The sequence below is a fragment of the Miniopterus natalensis genome, chromosome 14 (assembly GCF_054644295.1).
Source record: "Miniopterus natalensis isolate mMinNat1 chromosome 14, mMinNat1.hap1, whole genome shotgun sequence".
Lineage (NCBI taxonomy): Eukaryota > Metazoa > Chordata > Mammalia > Chiroptera > Miniopteridae > Miniopterus > Miniopterus natalensis.
Genome location: NC_142094.1, coordinates 42,340,446 through 42,362,617, shown reverse-complemented (window position 1 = coordinate 42,362,617; position 22,172 = coordinate 42,340,446). Strand labels below are relative to the sequence as shown.

Genomic DNA, 22,172 nt, shown 5'->3' with positions numbered 1-22,172 from the left:
ATTTTGGTTCAATATGATTAGTAGAAATGGTCTTTGGTGTTTTTGTTGAGTATCTCATGCCTCAGCTTCCTATTTATGTGAAAAATGGATCTCTGTCATTTGGAATGTGAAAAGATAGGCTTTAAATCGCCACTCCTAACCTGGAGAAAAGGCTTACTGTCCTGAGGATAGGCCTCTCTCAGATAGAAGAATGAATCTCCATTATTCAGTAAGCCCACTTTTTTAGTTTCTTCTTCATTATGTAAGCATGTTCAAATACTGCATTTTACCCTATGAGTACTGCTTAATGTTCAGTTGTTTTCATTTATCCTGTGAAGATCAATCTTTTCTGTTGAAGAAGGTAGTGGTCAATTTCTGCCTACCCCAAACTAAAATCAAGCACAGAATTGTAAAATCAAGAACAAAATTGTGCATAAGGGCTAAAATTATTTAATATTTCCTCTATGCTACCTTTTTATTAGTTTTTTAAGGACATATTTACAGAAAAAATGAGCAGATTGAGTTTTCATGTTATCCTCCTCCCACACACATAGTTTCCCCATTTTTAACATCTTACATTAGTGTAGTACATTTTGTTACAATAAATGAACCAATATTTATTATTTACTAAAGCCCATACTTTATTCAGAATGCCTTATGCCTTAGTTTTTATCTGGTATCCTTTTTCTGTTCCAGGATCTCATCCAAGATACCACGTTGCATTTAATTGTCATTTCTTCTTAGGCTCCTCTTGGCTATGATAGTTTCTCAGACTTTCCTTGTTTTTGATGACTTTGACTATTTTGAGGAGTACTGGTCAAGTATTTTGTAGGATGCCCTTCTGTTGCAATTTGTCTGATTTTCCCCCTCATGATTAGACTAGGATTATGGGGTTTTGAGAGAAAGATCACAGAAGTACCATTTTTATCATATTATATAAAGGATACATACTGTCAATGTGGTGTATGACTGTTGGTGTAGACCTTGATCACTTGGCTAAACTAGTGTTTGTCAGGTTTTCCCACTGTATAGTTTAGTCTCTCCCCACCCCCTTTCAATGCTGTACTCTTTGGAAGGAAGTCACTATGCTGAACCTACACTTAAGGAGTGGGAAGTTATACTCTCCTTCCTTTAAGGTAGGACACCTACAGAATTTATTTGGAATTCTGCACATGAGATTTGTCTCTTTGCTTCCATTCATTAATTTATTCAATTATTTATTATATCAATGTAGATTCATGGATATTTATTTTATACTTTGGATTATAATCCAATACTGGTTTATTTATTTGGTTCAAATCATTGCAGCTTTGGCCATTAGGAGCTCTTTTAATTGGCTTCCTGTGTCTCTTTTACTTGCCCCATCAATGCGAGTTTTCTTTTTTTAGCACTTCCTTACTTCCTGGCACTACAATATACTCCAGGCTCATCTTGTATGTTTCCTGCTCCAGTCCTGGAATCAGCCGTTTTCCAAGATAGCCTGGTTCCATTATTGGAGAACAATATTAGAAAACAAGATCTGGACACTAGGTGTGCTTCTTGCTACTGGGGTATAATTTCTTAGGCCCTTTTAGGCTTTATCTTTTGAGAGGGAGAGAGATTATTTATTTTGGTCAGGCTTCCCTCTCAGACTCTTTTTTAAAAAGTGTTTTGGTTTTGTTTATTGTAGGAAGCCTCAGGAATAAGTGTGGGTATATAAGAAGAAAGGGTAATTAAGGCTATTAATTATTAGGGGAGGCAAAGATCTTTTTAGATATGTAACTTTATAATTTTGAAGTCTGCTTTAGATAATATATTTTCTCATTATGAACCCTAGTGTAGCAACCTTTCTCTGAAGGTTTTCAGTGGAAAAAAATAACAATATAATTGCCACCTTCGTGTACAGGATGACTCTTTCATTTTTGGAGAACATCTACATAATTTTGTAATGTTAAAATGGGATTTCATTGAACTTAACATACATACATACCTGCCATGATTTTAGAAAGTAGCATTCCCTTTATCAAAGAAAGAGCAAGAGAATCATAAATAGATAATTTCACAAGTCTGACATTGAAGAAAGCATATCTTATTAAACTGCTATTTACCCTGTATGTTTTCCTGAAGCTGGGTTGGTAGTCCAGGAGATGAAAATTTATTAGTCAGAGGCAGGAAAGACCATGGAAGACTGTGGAAGAGATGGGACTTGATTTAAAAATTGAAAGAAATAAAGAATTTCTATCAGAGAGAGAAAAAACAGTATTCCAGGTTGGAGGAATGCAAGAAAAAAAAGATACAGAAATAATCTCAGGCTTTGTGGTTACGTAGTGATTATGTCTTACTCATTTTTATTTCCCCTAGTATTGGGAGCAGGGTTTGTGTATTGCAGGTGCTCAGTAAATGTATATTGAACTGAATGAAACAGTGACAAGTGATTCTTTCTAGCATCCATGGGAATGATATTTGGAAGGGCTAGAAATCACGAAGAATCATTAATGAACTCTAAAAGTAACGCTTATCTTTTTCTCATCTTCTTACATATAGTACGGGACAGCAAAATACAGCTTCCAATTATACAGCTGCGTAAAGTATGGGCTGAAGCAGTGCACTATGTGTCTGGGCTAAAAGAGGACTATAGCCGGCTCTTTCAGGGACAAAGAGCAGCCATGTAAGTGGATTCTGTTGTTTATAGGGGCAGCATCATGCCCATTAATGTTCAAGAATTAATCTTGCCAGTTTTCACTAATCAATGTTCCATACAATACTAAAATATTGGGCCAATTTGAAATGTACTATTCTGATCAAACTTGTAGATTTCTTACTAATGGTATGAAACCATCCAGTTGCAATGGCTTAAGAGTAGTTTCTGAGCAGAATGTTCTAGTATAAAGGAAATTGTGTTACCACAGGCAGAAAGTCTTTAGAGAGCAGGCTCTAGAGATCAGCTCTTTCTCATAGATTGATAGTAGAAACTTAGACTTTGGGCTTATGGCAACTTAAGTTTTTAAATTTTTGTTCAATGTTTATGAAATGTTAATTTTTATTTTTTTTTGGCTATGGTTTAGGTTAAGTCTTCTTAGATATAATACTAACTTGACAAAAATGAAGAACGCCTTGATCTCAGCATCTCAGCAATTGAAAGCTAAACTGGAGTTTTTTCACAAAAGCATTCAGCTTGACTTGGAAAGATATAGTGAGCAGATGACTTATGGGATATGTAAGTTTTTGGGTAATGTATTTGAAAGAAGTGTCTAGTCTTTTGAAGCCATCTGCTATTTTGCCTTCTTGCCTTATACCCAATTGTTTCTCTTACACTGAACATTAGAACAAGAGACAGGGCACCTTAGATCATCGTAGACCATGTTTGTTTTGAATGTTAGCTTTTATTTTAACGTTTAGTTGAGCAACTTTACAGCCCCCCCCCCCCCCATAATTGGTCTAAAGTTGTTTAGCTCCAGAAAAATACAAAAGTGATTTAAGAATTTGTGATTTTCAAGTTACATATAAAAAATAGATACAAAATCCATATTGGAGTGACTTCTTAGCCAGGGAAGTCCTAAACTACTTGTCTTTCTGTAAATAATAATACAAATAATTCTGGTTTTTTTCCTCAAACCACATACTGTGTAAATCCCACTTTTTTAGTATACATAGCCCCCAATTTTTCAGTATTTTTTTTTATTTCAGGCTTGTTTCCCTTCAGATATACTAAGGAAATGTAAAGAGCAGAGTTAAAATCAAATAATAAACTGAAGAGGTCACCACCACCAGCATTTCTGTTTGTTTTCCATTGAAACATCTTTTTTCTCCCCCTTTTTTTTGGAAACAAATCCTGTGTGTATACTTGTCTTGAACAAGGTGTGTGTATCTTAGAATAAATGATCAGCAGTGTCCAGTTGGGTGAATAAGTTTACCCACTAGAGCCGGTTATGATTGATGTTTTATATCTAGTTGTGTATTATAGACATTCTGGTGAATGGCAAAACATTATAATTATTTCATCAAATTATCTTTGACTTATCTTGTCAGTTGTATATCTGATACCGATAGAAAAAGAATGAGGTAGAGGGAATCCTTATCAACTGTATATAAGATTATATACAAAGGTGTCACTCAGAAAGTAAAAATAAAAAAAAGAATGAGATAGACCTATGTATGCTGATATTAAAAGATCACTTGGACCTTTAATGACAGTGATATTTTAATTTGCGGGGGGAAAGCAAAGAAAGAAAGGTATGTATAGATATTCTCACTTGTGAAGGAAAGGGTATGTGTCTGTATAACAGATGATTAAATTAAGATCATATAGGATGGATTGTGGAGGAGAGGAAGAGAGAGTTTTCTTTTTACATCCTTTTATAATGTTTGATTTTTTAAAAAAACTCATTTTCAGGTGTCACTTTAATGATTTTCTTTCTTTTTTAAAAGAGAAAACTATCTGTATTAGTATCCTAGGGCTGCCATAAAAATTACTGTAAACCGGGTGGCTCAAAATAACAGAAATTTATCATCTCACAGTTCCAAAGGCTAAAAGTCCAATGTCAAGGTGCTGGCCAGGCCATGATCCCTCTGAAACCTGTGGAGAGGAATCCTTCCTTGTTTCTTCCTGGCTTCTGGGTGGTTTATCAGCAGTCCTTGGCATTCCTTGGTTTGCAGCTGTAGCACTTTATTCTCTGCCTCTGTCATCAGATGAAGCTCTCCCTTCATATGACTGCATGTCTATTTTCTCTTCTCTTCTTTTAAGGACCCTAGTCATATTGGATTAAAGGTTCACCTACTCCAAATTGACCTCATCTTAATTTAGCCAACTAGCTGCACTGACCCTATTTCCAAATAAAGGCACATTCTGATGTACTGAGTTAGGACTTCAGCTTCACTTTTTTTTTTTTAACATATTTTTATTGATTTCAGACAAAGGAAGGGAGAGGGAGAGAGAGATAGAAACATCAATGATGAGAGAGTCATTGATCGGCTGCAGCCCACAACCCGGGCATGTGCCCTGACTGAGAATCGAACCCTGATCGCCTGGATCCTAGGTTGACGCTCAACTGCTGAGCCACGCCTGGCTGGGCTCAGCTTCACTTTTGAGGGGACAACTTAACCCATAATATGGTTTTTGATGTTGATAGGAAAGGAGGTGGGTAGGTCAGTAGTTTCTAAGATATCCAATTAAGGCTTTTTTTTTTTTTTTTAGCCTCAGAAAAAATGTTAAAAGCATGGAAGGAAATGGAAGAAAAAGCTATCCACTATGCTGAGGTAAAATCACTGAGCTCATTCTGTGTGTTTTTCAATTTCTGATGTCTCCCTTAGAATCTTTCTTTGGTTTTGGTATGTAGAGTATTTTTCATGTCATCCTGAATATCAGATATCTAGTACATGTTTTGTGTATATAAAGGGAAGTACCATAGCGGATAAAAATAAGGGTGTTGGGCAAATGAGACTAAACTAAAGCCTCAGTGAGCTTTAGTTTCTGTATTATATTATGGGGACTGTATCTTTTCTAGTAAGGTTATGCAGATTAAATGGGAATAAATAATAAGTGGTTGTTATCACTATAACTGGTTTAGATAGGATGGCTGCACATCCTGGTTTACCTAGGACAGTCCATTTATACTTGTCTTGCCATAATTATCAACAGTACTTTCACTCTCAAAATTATGCATGTTTGAACAATAAATTATATGGTCACGCTAGGTATAGATCATTCTCTAGGTGACAGGTTCCTTCCTCAGATCTTCCATGGTCCCACTAAGTTGTTGCTGTCCTTGGTGCCAGAACTTACCCTGAGGACACAGTGGGGCAGTTGGCATCCTGGGGTGGGATTGCATCCTTATTTCAAGGCAGTCGGGAAAAAGAGGCAATCAAAATCATAGGACTGAGATGGCCATTTTTTCTCTGTTGTTAGTGACACATATCTTTTTGCTCCTCAGGAAGGGAAAGCAAATGCTAGTAGTTTATTGTTGTTAGGAAAGAAAAGTGAGAAGCATAGGAACAAGTATGTTCTCATGTGAAAGATTGTCAGAATCTGAAAGATAAAGCGGCTTGAAAAAAATTGGTGTTTCATATTAAATCACTTAGTTCTCCTACAGCAGCAACAAGTCAGTCTTTGTCTGAGTTCTCTGTGTTGTGTGGTGGTAAGCCTGTCACTTCTTTTATGTTTCATCATATTGTAGGTAGGTGTCATTGGATACCTGGAGGATCAGATCATGTGCCTGCACACTGAAATCATGGAGCTACAGAAAAGCCCTTATGGAAGACGGCAGGGAGACTTGATGGAATCTCTGTAAGGACATAATCCATGTCGTTGGTATCTATAAATTTTTGCAGCAGATTGTTCTTTCTGTTTACATAAAGCCTATATGTGGTTATTTTCTATAGTTCTCCTTTCCCCAAATATGTTGGCATCATATTTAAAAAGAAGGTTTTTTTCTTAGTCGTCAGAAATATTAGAAGTAACTCTTTGGGTTGATCTTTACTGTTTTAATCAAAGAATCTTTTCATGTGAGTGTTAAGAATTTTTTAAGTATTCCAAGTTATACACTGTTTCCCTACTTACCATACTTATGGTCCAAGGTATTATCTATTAAATGCCTGAAATAAAGTTAACTTCCTAAATGTTTGGGTTAGAAACTTCAGATGTTTTTTTCTAATCACAGGCCATAATTTTTGCCCATTTAAGTGTTTCTGATACAAGGATCAGATATGTGGTGGTAGACCACAGCAGATAAGAAGTATATTAAACTTTGCGTTTTAATTATGCAGTGAAATTCTCTGTAAAATATTCATTGGCAATATACACTTGCTTTAAAATTGGATCATTACTCTCTTCAAATAATATTGTTCATTTCAAGTTGTGGATCATTAGTCATTATCTTCACATAGAAGCATGTTTTCTCTTTCTTAGGGAACAGCGTGCCATTGATCTATATAAGCACTTAAAGCACAGACCTTCAGGTAAGACACTTTCATCACAATACACAAAGGCATTTTAGGAAACCATATGAAGCCTAACAAATTCTGGGGACTAGATTTTAAACTAGCTGCAGAATAAATTCCAGTTTTGGTATTTCCTTGAGATGTTTATGGTACAACAGCCTTTAGTTTGTGAGAATTTATGAGATTAAAAAGGCAAAAGTAGGAGGAGATGTGGCTGGATCATAAAGGATCTGGTATGTCATGGGTAACAAGTTTAGATTTCATTATGGTGAATGCCAAAGAGAAACCCTAAAAAGTTTTAAGTAGGGAAATGGCATGATCAGATTAGCATTTTAGAAATACTACTCTGTTAGCATGTGGATAATGGATTAAACTGTGGCTAGGCTAGAGACCGGGACATTAGTTATGAGGTGTTGAAATAATCATAGTTCAGTATAGGGTGAACCACGAGGTAAGGCAGAGAGCCTGAACTATGGCAGTGGGGTAAAGAGGAGGGTAAAGGCAAGAGAGATATTCAGGAGGTAGAACTTAAAGTGTTGGTTGATGGATTGAACATGGGTGGCTGGAGATGGAGTTAGGGAGTCATGGATGCCTCCTAAGGTTCTGGCTAGGGCAGCTGGGTGCATGGTAGGACTGCTCCATAATAGGAAGTAAAGGAAGGATGACAGATTTGATGGGAAAAGAAGGCGAGTTCATTTTTGTATGTGATGTTAAGGTGTCAGTGGAACATTTAAGTAGAACTGTCAAATAAACAGTATTAGATATATATGTATGTATGAACAGGAAGTCTTTAATGTCATCAGTAGGTTCTGCAACTTTAAGTGAAATGACATATAGCGAAACCAATTTTACGCTAGGCTGGTTGATTTAAACAAAAGTTAAGTTCCTATGACATCTTGTCAACTTTATAACCAAATGATGTTGAACAAAACTATGTTATTTGCGAACCTGCTATATATAGAGGTATATATGTACATATGTACACACACACACATATACACATACATACATATGCATATGGATTTAATAGAGAAGTCTGAGTTAGATATTCAGCTGTTTTGAGAGTATTTAGCTGTAGGAATAAAGTGGTCATCCTGAAAAAGAAGGTTGAGTAGGAAAGCCAGGGTGGATGGAATCCTAGGAAGTACCAACATTGAAGAAATGGCTAGAAGCAGAAGAGCCCTCCAAGAAGATTGAGAAATGCCAGAATATGTAGAGGGAATGACATGATAGGGTCAGGACAGAGAGTTTCATGAAGAAAGTAATCAGGGTGAAATGCTACAGAAGTGTAAGTAATAAAAATGATAAAATATTCATTGGACTAAGCAGTTTGGACTTCATTGTGATTTGGACAAAATATATGTGATCTTGGCCTTTTGGGAAGAGAAACCATTGTAGTGAGCTGAGGAGGGAATGGGACAGGAGGAAATGGAGAAGTCAGTCTCGACCAGCAGTTCAAAAAGTGTGTTTCATGAACACCTGAGGATCCCTGAAACCTTTTCAAGGAGTCAGTGAGGTCAAAACTGTTTTCAGGATACTAGGATGTTATTTGCCTTTTTCACTATGTTGACATTTTCACTGATACTGCAAAAGCATTGGTGGGTAAATGGCTTGCATCTTACTTAGCATGAATCAAGGCAGTAGCACCAAACTATGCTAGAAGTCATTATACTTTTCACCACCATGCAGTTACAAGGTTTTTTTTAATGCCAGTTTCATTTAAGTGTCCTTGATAAAGCAGTAAAAATTTTATTTAACTCTCAACCCTTGAGTACATGTCTTTTTAATATTCTGTGTGATGAAATGGAAAATACTCATAAGTGCATCTGCTGTGTACTGAAGTATGATGGTTGTCTTAAGGAAAACCACTTCAGCAATTGTTTACGTTGCTTATGGACTGACTTCTTTAATGGAACACCATTTTTACTTAAAAGAAAGACTGTCAGACAAACTGGTTATTCATATTTGGGTATGTGGCATATATTTTCTCAAAAATTAATGAAGCATGCTGCCTGTCACTTTCAGGGAGAAATATCCAACAATATTAGTTGTCAATGATAAAGTTCCGTGTTTCAAGCAAAATCAGAATTGAAGAAAACTTGTATCCAGCAACTAAAATTTTTTAGCTTCTCCATACTTAAAAGACTTTTCTGATGAGATGAGTGGTAATATTAAAACAATTTGCAAAAATGTAAAACAATGCCAGTTTTCTCACTACATTTCTTTTTGTTTAGGAAAATAGTTATTTTTAATAAAAATGTTAATAGTTTGTTCTTACTTTTAAATGAATAAGTATATTTTTTTAATTTCTCAGTTTAATTCCTGAATAATACTCTGGTGTTTTTAAGAGTTTTTTTAGTGTAAAGGGGTCTTGAGATCAAAAGTTTGAGAACTGTTTATCTAGGCTATTTTTTCCCCCCCAGAAGCTTGGCGTTTAAGGAAAGAAGAGAGGTGAATAGCTATGAGGAGATGTAGAATCAAGGGAGGTCAATTTTCAGAAGGAAGACTTGTGCATATTTATGTGCTTGGGGCCAAAGCCTGTGAAGAGGGAGCTCCCTGAACAAGTTTGAAAGGCTGACTCTATAGAATAGTGCAGGGATTAGGCTTGCTGCCACTGGCGTTAGAGGAAGGATGGTGTAGATACAGACACTTTTGTGAGTGTAGGGGTTGGAAGGTGAGGGTCTTATGGCCTCCTGTCCTGAAGTGAGAAGTGAGGTTAACTGTAATGGATGAGGTGATGACCTCATAGATATAAGGAGTCTGCTAAAGATTTTAAAAAGCTGGTATGTGCAATGGAAGATGTTGCTGACCCAGCACATTTATTAAGAATCCAGAGAAGAGGTGAAAACCTGTGAATTAATAGTTGACAACAGAGGGAATGGTAGTATACTTTTTTTTATTGGTACTGTTGTAGCTTGGATATAGGAACTGATAGAGCAGATGGTTAGACCGATCCAGGGCTAGGATTTTACTGATAGAATAAAAGGACAAAAAGTTGAAGATATTGACAAAAGGTAATAGAAGTGATAGAAGTTGTGGTTAGAGTAAAATACTAAAATTAAAGATATCAAATAGAGAAGTCTAAATCTTACTTTCTTAAATTAGTATTCATTACTCCCAGTGTTCTAGCCAATGATTTAGATATTGCAGATGAAGATATATAACATTCCATTGATCTACTCAATCAAATTGAGTTTCCAGTCAGTGATAGCATTTATTTGGATGATTTTTATAAAAACTTCACAGTACCCATGAGAGCATGTCTGCGTATCATAGGGCCCAGAGATAACAAAGTACCCATGAGAGCATATCAGTGTATCATAGGGCCCAGAGATAAAAGTCCTATACAGGTAATTTCTTTGAACTGAGAGTCACCTTAAGTGACAAACTAGTTAGTTGTAACAAGTTTCATCTATTGTTGTGGCTTATATAATCACACGATATATATTCTGGTGTCATTTCTAGCTTAGAGTTGACTTGAGACTCCTGTTCAGTGGAAAATAGTAAAAACCAACTTTCTTCATTCTCTGTGTTGGAGAAGGAAAATTCTGAGGTCTTTGAGCATCTGAGAGAGTTTGTTCTGTGGGAAAGCTTTCGGGCTTCATCTGTGGGATTAAGGAAGGAGTGCTCTTTGGAGAGGAGTCTTTTTGGAGCCTCCTTATCTAGTTGTTGGTGAGGGAGAGACAGAAAGATGTGTGGGAAATAGATAAGGTTGAACTATGGGGGAGGTCTTTGCAGTGATAACAAAGGACATTGTACTTTTTCTAAACCTCTTGGTATTCTTCTATAGTAAAATGTTGATAACAACAGTAGCCACCTTACAGGACTTCTGTGAGGGTTAAATGAGAAAATTATAAGTAGTTAATAGCAAATAATATTTTTGTATTTGAGATTGTCCAAGGAAATGCCAGCATGATCCATGAGCAGCCATCTGATTTTTTAAAACTTAGCCATTTTCTGAAATATAACAATTAATAGTTGTTGTTTTTTAAATTAAAGTAACATCTAAAAACTGTAGAACTCACTGTGAGCACATAACCATCCCATTTGAGGACATTTGTCAGCTGCCAGTTTGCCTTAAGATGTTATCCTATCCTTAAACTGAACTTTCAGGGTGTCTACAGGTCCTTTTAGTAGTGTATGAGATTTGGCTTAAGTCTGTCACTTTTTCTAAGTTTTTATGGGCTGCGAACAGATGAATAAACCTGAAATTACATGCAATCTAGTTAGGGCAAGGGCCTCCTTTTTCTCAGGCAGTGAAAGTTTGATGAATTGTCCTACTGTTTCTAAATAAATGATGTTAATCATCCAAGAAAGATTGCTCTCTTGGCTAGAAGGCTGCATGTGTGTCTGGGGCTTGGGTTAGTATGAGTTAAAGATAGGTAAAGCTCTTTTCAAAACAGGCAACTAAGGTTTCTGAAGATACAATGATAAATGTATATATATGTGTATATATATATATATATATATATATAATATATGCACAAACACACATACTTTTAGATATATGATTATAGCTATATGATCTTAAAATCATCTTAATCCAGTTTTGAATTTAAGTGGAGATGTTATTAATTAAAACTAGTTTCAGATTTTTAGGAATTTTTTGTTTTGGAGGCTGACATGTTCGTGCAGAAGAGAGGTTATACTCACTGACTGAGGTCTTTTATAGATCACTTCTACAGTGACAGCACGGAGATGGTGAAGATCATTGTGCATACTGTGCAGAGTCAGGACCGGGTTCTGAAGGAGCTGTTTGGTCATCTGAGGTAGAAAAATCACTTTATTTCCTATTGAGAAGCCAGGGTATTTTTATCACCTTCCTTTCAAAGTGTAATACCCCTTTTTGGTAAATACAGTAGACCCAGGAAGAGCTCTGGCAGTACCTTGGGTCTCTCAACCACAGCTATGCACATTTAGGTGTCCTGTTTTTGTGCACTGCTTTGAAGATCAGTCATTAAATCTGACTCTGATTGTGGTTTATTTATTCAGCTGGGTTTGGGAGTATGGTGTATAGTCTTGGGAAATGTGTAAGTTTCTAACACCAATTTCATCTCTCCAGCAAGTTGTTGGGCTGTAAGCAGAAGATTATTGATCTACTGCCCAAGGTGGAAATGGCCCTCAGTAACATCAAAGAAGCTGACAGTACTGTCATGTTTATGCAGGGAAAGAGGCAGAAAGAAATATGGCATCTCCTTAAAATTGCCTGTGTAAGTAACTTTTAATGAATTATTTAATGTGACACTGATATGCTGTTATTCCCTGCAAAAGGGGTTTTTGTCAGCATGATCTGGATCCTTTTGAAAACCTGTATATTTTGTGTTGGGTTGATGCTCATATTCTTTGCTTGGCGTCTGACAACAGTTCAGATGCAGGACTTCATGATTACCCTTCATTGTCTTGCCTTTCCAGTCTTCTGTTTTTATACCCCTCTCAGTCCTAGACCACTGTGGTATCCCAACCTGATTTGGGGATAGATGTGCCTGACTAGTTAATAAAAAACCCTTTGTTCAAATGGTGTTTTTTCCTTCTCCAACTAAAGTGGAATTCGGTGGGTAGATACATTTGGTTTTCGTCAATAAAGATTAGGCCTGGGGACAGAATTAGTAGTGGTATGTAATACCCACTACTGGAAATAGTTTTGTGCAGAGATACTCTGGTTATACACATAAGTTGTGATAGAAGTGTAAGTCTTAGGAATATGTTAGGAAATTGTATAAATCAATGGAGATGTTCATCTATAATCTTATTTTTTAATTTTCCTTCAGACACAGAGTTCGGCTCGGTCCCTTGTAGGATCCAGTCTAGAAGGTGCAGTAACTACCCCTCAGGCATCAGCATGGCTGCCCCCGACTTCAGCAGAACGTGAACATCCTCTGTCATGCGTGGTAACTCCTCAAGATGGGTGGGTTCACTTTGTAACAATAGATAGTTGTATTTCATAAGCAGTAATAGGAATGAGGCAGTAGAGCATAGTAGTTAAGGCATAGTCTTCAGTGCCCTATAGACTAGGGTTGAGCGCTGACTGTCCCTTTGTAATAACCTTGTGCAATTAACTGGACTCTTGTAATGTTCACATTTCCTCACCTGTAAGATGGGAACTGCTGTGAAAATTAAATTAAACAACACATATAAAGTACTGGGAAGTAAATACGTATTCAGCAAATGTTACTTATTAGTTCAATCCAAGTTCTAAGTTCTCTCTCTGTTGTTGGCTTATTGGTTCTTTTACCGAAACTTTATTCTTTCCTTAATCATTTATCTCTGAGAAATTATGCTGTCCTTTTGCATTTACCATTTTGGGGTCTTGATCACCCTTTTAATGAATTGTTGAGTTTAATCTACTCTATTTTATAACTTAGTATTCTAATATCAGACTTTTTAATGCCTTAAATCAGTTTTGCAAATAAGAACTGAAGTGTGAAGCCCTATATTTTCTTTTATTAATTCCTGCTCTTCTGCTAAAAGCTGAATGACTATCCATTTCTGTTATTTTTCTCAGCATAAGATGTGCCGTATCCAGAGCCAGTGGCTCTTTGCTAGCTTGTGTATTGTCGCTTTTCTCACAACTCATGGAGACCTCTACAGCACCAGCATTTCCTGGAAGCTCTGCCCATAATTAGTTTTGCAGAAGTGCAACCATGTTACATCACTGCTCAGGAGGTCATGCAGTTTGCATATTCTGTACTCTACTTTTATGAGAGAAAAGCACATGGCAGGAAGGCAAGCTGATAACAGGTATTTTATTTTTTTAAAGAAAGCAAGTTCCAGGTTATATCTTGGGGTCATTGTAGATTTGGCCCAGTGTAATACATCCATAGCTACAGCACAGGCTATAATTAATTATATAGACTTTAGGAAATAATTCCATCAATCAGAGTTAAATTAAATAAAATTTAATACACTAACCTATTTTCATTAAAGGCATTTAGGTTTGTTAGGGGATGTTAATGGTTGCAGATGTCACCTCTATACAGTGAATTTCAGATTTGAGGTTGTGGTTGTTTGTAAAAGTGTATCTGACAGGAATTTTAAATATATTTTCCAGTAGGAATACAGTATAAAGGAAAACTAGTTTCAATTATTAATGTACCTGTGGTACTTAGCTACCAAAGATTGGGAACTGTTGGCCTCAATTTTTCCATCTGTTGAAAAGGAGCTGAATTAGAATTTAGTTCTAAGCTAATAGTGGGTATCATCCATGACCTAGAACTGATTCTAATAGGGTAGAGAGACTGAGGAGTGGTAAAAGGCGAGAATGGAGATCATATGGAAGAGGAAATCATGGAAGGCAGAAACCAGAATTTAAGGATTTCCTTAAATATAAACTTCTAGGAATTTTCTTGGTTCTGGGCAGCTCCCCTGTCACACCATTTTCTTCTGCTGTCTTCAGGAATCAGCTTGCTTGTTTCGTCTTTTCATTGCTGTCATCTGTAGTTTTCAACCAGAGTTTTTCACATTCCCTGATCTTTGCAGAACAGATTGTACTTTTGTATCTTCTCCCCTGCATTTGTGTCTCTGAAAAGTAAGCATGCTGATGTTCTTAATACTTGTAAGGAAAGGGAAATATTACAGAAACAAAAAGAGATCTTTCGTCTGTCTATGCCACAAGGATCTACCCCTCACCCCCACCCAGTTAGCATTTCCCGGGAGGGTGAGGTGGATGTATATAAGTACCACTTTTATTTCAAAGGAAAATCATATTGGAGTTATAGTGGACTTCTTATTGTTAAAGCTGGGCAGAGGCAACAATTGGAGTAACAAGCAGGGCTGTGCCTCTGGGTGGGAAGGGTGAGGAAACTGAAGACTACAGGAATCAACTGTATTGTTGGGGGGCAGGAAAGGCATCGATCATCCTCACCCTGAAGACCAAAAAGTAGAGGAAATTCATAAGCACTTCGCTGAATTTGAAAAGGCTTCTTTTTCCCCCCATCTCACAGGGAGTCCTTGACACAAATGATAGAAGAAAATTTGAACTGTCTTGGCCATTTAAACACTATTATTCATGAAGTAAATGAGGAAAAGAGTAGTAGGATGATGGTAAGTTTTATATGAATACGGATGTGTATTTTAGGTATTTGAGTGCAAAGCATTTAACTTTTCATGCTAGCCTTACCTGGCATTTGGGATGCATATGGGTAATAGAAGAACTCAGAGGAAAGAGAAAGAACATTTGAGGAATATCCTTTACCCCAAATCCCCATCTTCTCTTACCCATGCATGTACTAGGATTATGTCATCAATAATCTTCAACAATAGCATTTTTGGTCAAATTAAATGATTGGTGAGCTTCCTTTGCAATATGACCACTAAAATTGAATGGTATGTACCTTTTTGCTTCAACAATCAATTTTCTTCAATAAGATGGGGCAGGATTTATATTATAATTCAAATATAGTAACTGCTATATACAAATGAATACTGTTAATATAGTTGTAATTAATAGAAGTATTTATATTAATAATATTTAGTAACTGAATTACTGATTTGTTAAAACTTGGAGAAGCTACAATAAAATATTTACTGGATTAATTTTTACTACATTTAGTCTCAAGGTCAACTTTTTATATTTCCTCTTTCATTAATTATTTGCTTCAAATATTTATGAAAACTGAAGTATTTTTTTAATTAGCAGAAAATAAGGTAAACTAAACTCTATCACTTATTTATGCTTTTAATTTTTAAACTTTTGACTATATAATGCCCAAGCATACTTAGAAAACTTGTAAAAATCAACACCCATAAACCTACCCCTTATAGTCAACATCTAATTGTAATTTTTTATGCCTGGTTTTAGAATCTTGACTGGAGTTGGTTGACAGAATGACTCGCCACTTATTCACTGCACCCAAACCAATGGAAGTTGTTGTTGCACGTGTTCAAAATTGGTTTTCTCCATGAAACCATTCTTCAGACACTAATCAATGGAAGAAATGGCTGTGATCAAAAACTATGCATGGTTTTACATGGGTAATATTTTGGCTTTGGGTAATTTTAACCCCTGAACAGATAGAATTTTATGTCCGTGAACTTGTTTAAATACTACAACTAGTTAGGAGCGTCACTGCAACCTATTTGTTTTTAAACTTTGTAAAACATTACTTAACTGATTAAAAATACCTTTCAACATTTAACTTTTGGGCATAAGGCCAAAAGTAATATATACAGAGAAGGAAACCTCAACTAACGTGTTCCAAGTAAACATTGTTTGCGTGTGTTTCTGTGGCAGAGACAGTTCAGAAGTAAAATTGTACTTCTTGAAGAATAAACCCTACCTCCTTGTGTTGCCCTCAACAGTGCTCTTTTTGGCATCATAAGGAGTTGGGTCATGCCCATTTTCAATTTTATTACACCTTTGACAGTGCATCTGTGCTGTTAATATCAGTGGGCTGTCATAAGTGTGCTATGTGTATATGTATTTAAGATGTACATTTAGTAATATCAGAGATGTCTGTTAATTTATAATGTATTTGAAAACTTATCTGTCTTTTCATTTGTAAAAATGAGTCATTTCTTTTAGGAATCTTTCATGTCTCGTCATACAAATAGAACGGTCTGCACTCCCTTATCTGTAATTCCAAAATCTAAAAAGCTCTGAAAACAAGGTTTTTCATAAGCTTGGTGACAAAACCCATTTGCTGCAAATCTAACTTGAACTGACAATTGAATTTACTTATCCCATTTAGTGTGAATCTTCATGTATTTTGCTGCAGAAATATTAGCATGTTTGATTATTTGGTGGAGAAGGCTGCTGCCACATACGCTGCTGGGTGTTTATTTAGTATGGTATATGCACTGAATATTCTTTCAAAAACCTGAAAATTTCATAATTCTGAAACATCTGGCTCTAACAACTTCAGATAAAGGATTGTGGATCTATCATCTTGTTAAGTAACTTAAAAGATGCTTGTTTTTAAAAAATGTGAAATGCTTTTGTATTATAGACAGTTTTTCACTTGGTGTATTAAATGATTTTTAAATTACTTTTTTACTGTATTCATTAAAACCAGATGAATAGAGTTAGTTGATCCTTGAACAACACGGGGGTTAGGGGTGTCAACCCCTCCACACAGTCAAAAATCTGAGTATCATTTTAGTCTCTACAGTTGGCCCTTCACATCTGTGAATTCAACCAACAGAGGTTGGGAATGCGAAAATACTGTTTTCTAGCCATGGTTGGTTGAGTCTGCGGACATGAAACCACCAAATATTTTTAAAAACTGTATATAGGACTTTTGGGTAAACACAGTACTCACCTCTTCCCACAACCACATCACAATCACAGCTAAACATTCAGAACTGTCGGAAACCTGGCTGAATGAAAGTCCTACAACTAGGGAATTGAAGCCATGTGGAGACTGCTAGGAGGGGCGGAGATGCAGAAGGGGCTGGCCCCAGACCCATGTGTGGTGGATAAAAATTGGGAGGGATAGCTCAGCTACAGTGGTCCCCCCTAAGGAGTAAGTTCCCAGCCCCACACCAGGTCCCCCAACCCAGGGTTTCAGTGCCAGAGAGAGAAGTCCTCATAACTTTTGGCTGTAAAAACCAGCAGGGATTGAGGCTGAGGGAGACGGAGGCTACAGGGGTTCCAGGAAGTTCTCTTACAGGTTCTCTGCACAGACTAACTCGGACTCACTCCCTGTGAGCTTCAGCACTGGGGCAGCAGCCTGATAGGCATCAGAGACTTACGGGAAGAACTAGATTCTCCAGCATCAGGGTAAGAGAGCTTGGGGTGGTGGGGCAGCTTTCCCAGAGAGAAATGCTGGCAGCAGCCATTTTTCCTTTGATGAGCCCTTCCCCCACAGAGCTGGCAGGCAGGCACCAAATCTGAGACTCCATCAACTTGACTCACACAGTTTGCCCCACCTTGATGATTCCCTGAAGCCCTGCCCCACCCAACTTTCAAGCCCACCCAAGCTGTTTCAGTGGCTTTTCCATACAAATGGCCTGTCTTGGCTCAGGCTTCAGATTTTCCTAAAATCTCTCTAACAAGCAGTATCTGTCCTCAGTGTGCCCTGTACCTCTTGCTAAGTGTCCCCAGCAATGGCACTAGCTGCCGGCCTTGGTTTGCAACTTGGTCTCACCTGGACAACTCCAAGTCCAGCGTAAGTAGCAGTCATCTGCAGATTGCTTTGTAGTGCATGTCTGGTGGCCCCAAGCAGAACACAGGCAGAGGCTGACCTTCGCCTGCACCTCCTTGGAGGCCTCAGAGCCAGTATACCTAGTGGACAGCTTTAGACCACGTTGAAGCATTACCATGCAACCACCTCCACAAGGAACACACAGGGTGGACTCAGAGCTCCACTAAAGTAAGTCTCACTCTGTGGGGTGGGCCCCTGCACAGCTGATCCTCCACAGTGGTCAGAGGTGGATGGTCACAGCCAGTACCTGCAGCTCATCAGCCTGGGAATAAGTGCATCCTGTTGAGGTGCCAACAGCAATGAAGGCTCAGCTACAAGGGGAGAGTGTACACAGCTCACGTGGGGGGATGAGGAGTGCACCGCACCTCAAGTGCCCAGCTTGCGTGATCAGGGAGGCTGTGCCACTGGACCCTACAAAACACCTACTACATTAGGCCACTCTGCCTGGGAGATGTAGCACCTCTACCTGATATATAGAAATAAATACAGGGAGGCTGCCAAAATGAGACAACGAAACATGTCCCAAATGAAAGAACAGAACAAAACTCTAGAAAAAGAACTAAACAAAATGGAGACAAGAAATCTACTGGATGCAGAGTTTAAAACACTGGCTATAAGGATGTTCAATGAACTTAGAACCTTAACAGCATAAAAAGGACCAGTCAGAAATGAAGAATAACTGAAATGAAGAATAATTTACAGGGAATCAATAGTAGAGTAGATGAAGCCAAAAATCATATCAGTGATTTGGAATATAAGGAAGCAAAAAATACCCAATCAGAAGAGCAAAAAGAAAAAAGAATCCAAAAAAATGAGGATAGTGTAAGGAGCCTCTGGGATAACTTCAGGCTTACCAACATTTGCATCGTGTGGATGCCAGAGGAGAAGAGAGAGAGCAAGAAATTGAAAACTTATTTGAAAAAATAGTGACAGAAAACTTCCCTAACATGGTGAGGGAAATAGATATACAAGTCCAGGAAGCTCAGAGAGTCCCAAACAAACTCAAAGAGGCCCACACCAAGGCACATAATAATTAAAATGCAAAAGGTTAAAGACAAAAGGAGAATCTTAAAAGCAGCAAGAGAAAAGCAATTAGTTACCTACAAGGGAGCTCCCATCAGACTGTCAGCTGCTTTCTCAACAGAAACTGCAGGCCAGAAGGGATTGGCAAGAAATAATCAAAGTGATGAAATGTAAGGACCTACAACCAAGATTACCCAGCAAAGCTATCATTTAGAATCAAAGGACAGATAAAGAGCTTCCCACACAAGAAAAAGCTAAAGGAGTTCATCCCCACCAAACCAGTATTACATGAAATATTAAAGGGTCTTCTTTAAGAAGGAGGAGGGGGAAAAAAAGATAAAAAATATGAACAATAAAATGGCAATAAATACGTATCTATCAATAATTGAATCTAAAAAACAAGCATAACAGAAACAGACTCAGATACAGGGAACATTTTGACAGTTGCCAGATGGGAGGGAGTTTGGGGGGATGGGTGAAAAAGTGAAGGGATTAAGAAGTACAAATTGGTAGTTACAGAATAGTCATGGGAATATAAAGTACAGCATAAGGAATATAGACAATATTCTAAAAACGATGTAAGGTATCAGATGGGTGCAAGATTTACTGGGTGCGTGATCACTTAGTAAGTTATGTAATGTGTAATCACTGGGGTGTACACCTCAAACTAATGTAATAATGTATGTCAACTGTAATTGAAAAAAAATGAGGAAGGAGAAAAAACCCCCACTATGTATAAGTGGACCCATGCAGTTCAAACCTGTGTTGTTCAAGGATCAACTGCTGTTGAATATGGTTTGGGAAAATTGGAAGTTTACATGAAGTGGAATTGGAGCACAGAATAATACAATGAGCTTTCCTTAGGAATTATACAGGACTTACAGTAAAGACAGTATTTGTGGCTGCTTTAATATAGTCTTTTCACATGAGATGTCCTATCACCACTATCCATGTCTAAAAGCAATGCTCATATTTTGCCCTAACAAATCAATGTCTTAGTCACACTGTTACCTTTTTGCTTGTAGTGTCATTTTCCCAGTTATCTAAGTTTGAAACCCTGGGGTTGTCTTCTAACATTTTAGTCATCTGATGCTACTGTTTCTCTAAATATAGAAATTTGTCAGCTGTTACAATAGGCAGTCTCACCTTTGCTTCTCTAGTTATAGAAGGTTTTAATCAAGAAACATTTATTGGGTACCTATAGAAGATATTGAGCTAGATAGCAAAATCAGAAATAGTTAATAGACAGTACAGTAAGAAAGAATGCTTATCTGGGAGTCTGAACACTAAGCCATCCAAGCACTGAAATTATTATTATTATTTTAAATGTCTTTACTGATTTCAGAGAGAGGAAAAGAGAGGGAGAGAGAGAGAGAGAAACATCAATGATGAGAGTCATTGATTTGCTGACTCCTGCACGCCCCCGGATGGAGCCCGCAACCCAGGCATGTGCCCTGACCTGGAATTGAACCTCCATCTCCTGGATCCTAGGTCGAGGCTCAACCGCTGAGCCATGCCCGGCCAGGCAAAGGATTTTTAACACGATCATGTATTGTCTAAATAATGTAATACCTGATAAAAGATCTGCTGTAGGGTGGGGCCATTTTTATGTAGTGTGGCTGGGGTGATGGATGTCAGGGTAGCCTGACCAATATGATATGGGCAGGTAGTATGAGTCAGAACAGATTATTATATTAAGATCACCTCAGACTTGCTTTTGATGCATGAGTTGGCCACTCTATTTTTTTGCTGGGTGACAACTTTTGAGTTGAATGGCAGTTGTAAACTGTATGCATTTCATTCCCTAAATCAAGCAATATTATGAAAAACTAGGAGAATCCATCCAGAAAACAGGAGCTGGAACAAGTTATTTTTTTCATTCTTTTTGCTTTTTAGAAGTTAAAACAGCTAAGCTCTACAAATATCGTTGATCTGGAACAGACAAGGTCCCAGATATTCCTAGGTAATATAAGGCAAATGAACGAAATAGGTAAGTATATTTATTGAAAGAAGAGGGTAGAGTGGTCTGGGAGGGCTTTCTTTAACGAAGATTTGAAGTCTATTTAACCCTTCCCATTTCCACAGTTTTCACCATTGCAACTTTGCGCCTGCAGTTTCTAACCGCTTCGCTCCCTGCCTCCAATCTATCTACACTCTATACCATTTTGCAGACTCACTGGACCTAAAGCACTCCTTTCCCATACTTCCCTGCCCAAGAGGTTACAGAGCCCTCCTACCCAAGTCTCCTTGTCCAGTTATGGTCCCGCTGCTAGCCTTTGAAGGCTTACAGTAACCCTTACTGCCTAACCTACTCTAATATGCTGCCCTAATTTCCCTGGAATTCGTCCATCTCACTCCTGTCTCTACTCTTCTTTTCGTTAACATATGCACATAATGCATATTTTTAAAAGAACAGAAGAATATACAGTAAAAAGAAAGCCTGTCTCTTTCTATTCTCTAGCCATACAGTACGCCGTCCCTGCAGAAAAGGGGCATTGGAGCCTTTCAAAACCTGGCCTAGCCTGCCATCCCACTCCTTTCCATCATACTGGCTTCAGGGAGACTCAAATGCTCACTGTACCTTTTCGTTTTCTTAGAGGATCCATTCCTATTGCTTGGATGGCCTTCATAAAGCCCTCACGAGATCAGCATTCCGGCACAGTAAGAGATACTCCGGAAAATACTTGATGAATGAATATGAGGTTAGATTGAATATCTGCCTCTTCTAACCTTCCACTTTACTTGCAAAAGTCTGGCTGCTCCTGAATTCAGTGTAGGTTCCATTCTTAAAGCACCTGTTTGCCACGTAGGCTTCGGTATAAACCACAAAAGTACAAATAAATAGAACAGCTACCACACTGAGTGTGAGGGTGGGTCTTTGCACAAGAACAAACTGACCAGTCCCTTGTCGTAGAAGCCCTCTCCTTCCTCAGCTTTCCCGTTTACTCGGGAAACTGCGCCTCAGGCAACCCGGAGAATTTTGTCCCGTCCGCTCCCCGTCCCTTTGGTCGCGGGGCGAGCTCTGCGTCGGCGTGCGTGCCCGCGCAGCCGCAGAGCGGGGCGAGTGGGCGGGGCCGGCTGTTGGCGGCGGTTGGCACGGAGGGGAGGCGGCTG

At 38.0% G+C, this 22,172-nt stretch overlaps 1 protein-coding gene across 6 annotated transcripts in view; it reads left to right on the top strand.

Moving 5' to 3' along the window:
• The window catches only part of CHUK (component of inhibitor of nuclear factor kappa B kinase complex), a 35,060-nt gene extending 18,182 nt beyond the window's left edge, over nt 1–16,878 (top strand). For 3 of the 6 annotated variants that reach the window (XM_016219978.2, XM_087824504.1, XM_016219980.2), the window contains exons 12-21: nt 2,503–2,626; nt 3,024–3,175; nt 5,153–5,214; nt 6,132–6,241; nt 6,863–6,912; nt 11,567–11,663; nt 11,957–12,104; nt 12,663–12,799; nt 14,835–14,934; nt 15,692–16,878. In XM_016219978.2, the coding sequence (XP_016075464.1) occupies nt 2,503–2,626; nt 3,024–3,175; nt 5,153–5,214; nt 6,132–6,241; nt 6,863–6,912; nt 11,567–11,663; nt 11,957–12,104; nt 12,663–12,799; nt 14,835–14,934; nt 15,692–15,721 (1,010 nt within the window). In that variant the 3' untranslated portion in view covers nt 15,722–16,878. Of the gene's footprint in view, nt 1–2,502; nt 2,627–3,023; nt 3,176–5,152; nt 5,215–6,131; nt 6,242–6,862; nt 6,913–11,566; nt 11,664–11,956; nt 12,105–12,662; nt 12,800–13,396; nt 13,633–14,287; nt 14,420–14,834; nt 14,935–15,691 lie in introns of those variants that run through there. The other 3 variants (XR_001603729.2, XR_001603730.2, XM_016219979.2) reach the window with 3 other exon arrangements.
• Nucleotides 16,879–22,172: the final 5,294 nt, after the last annotated feature.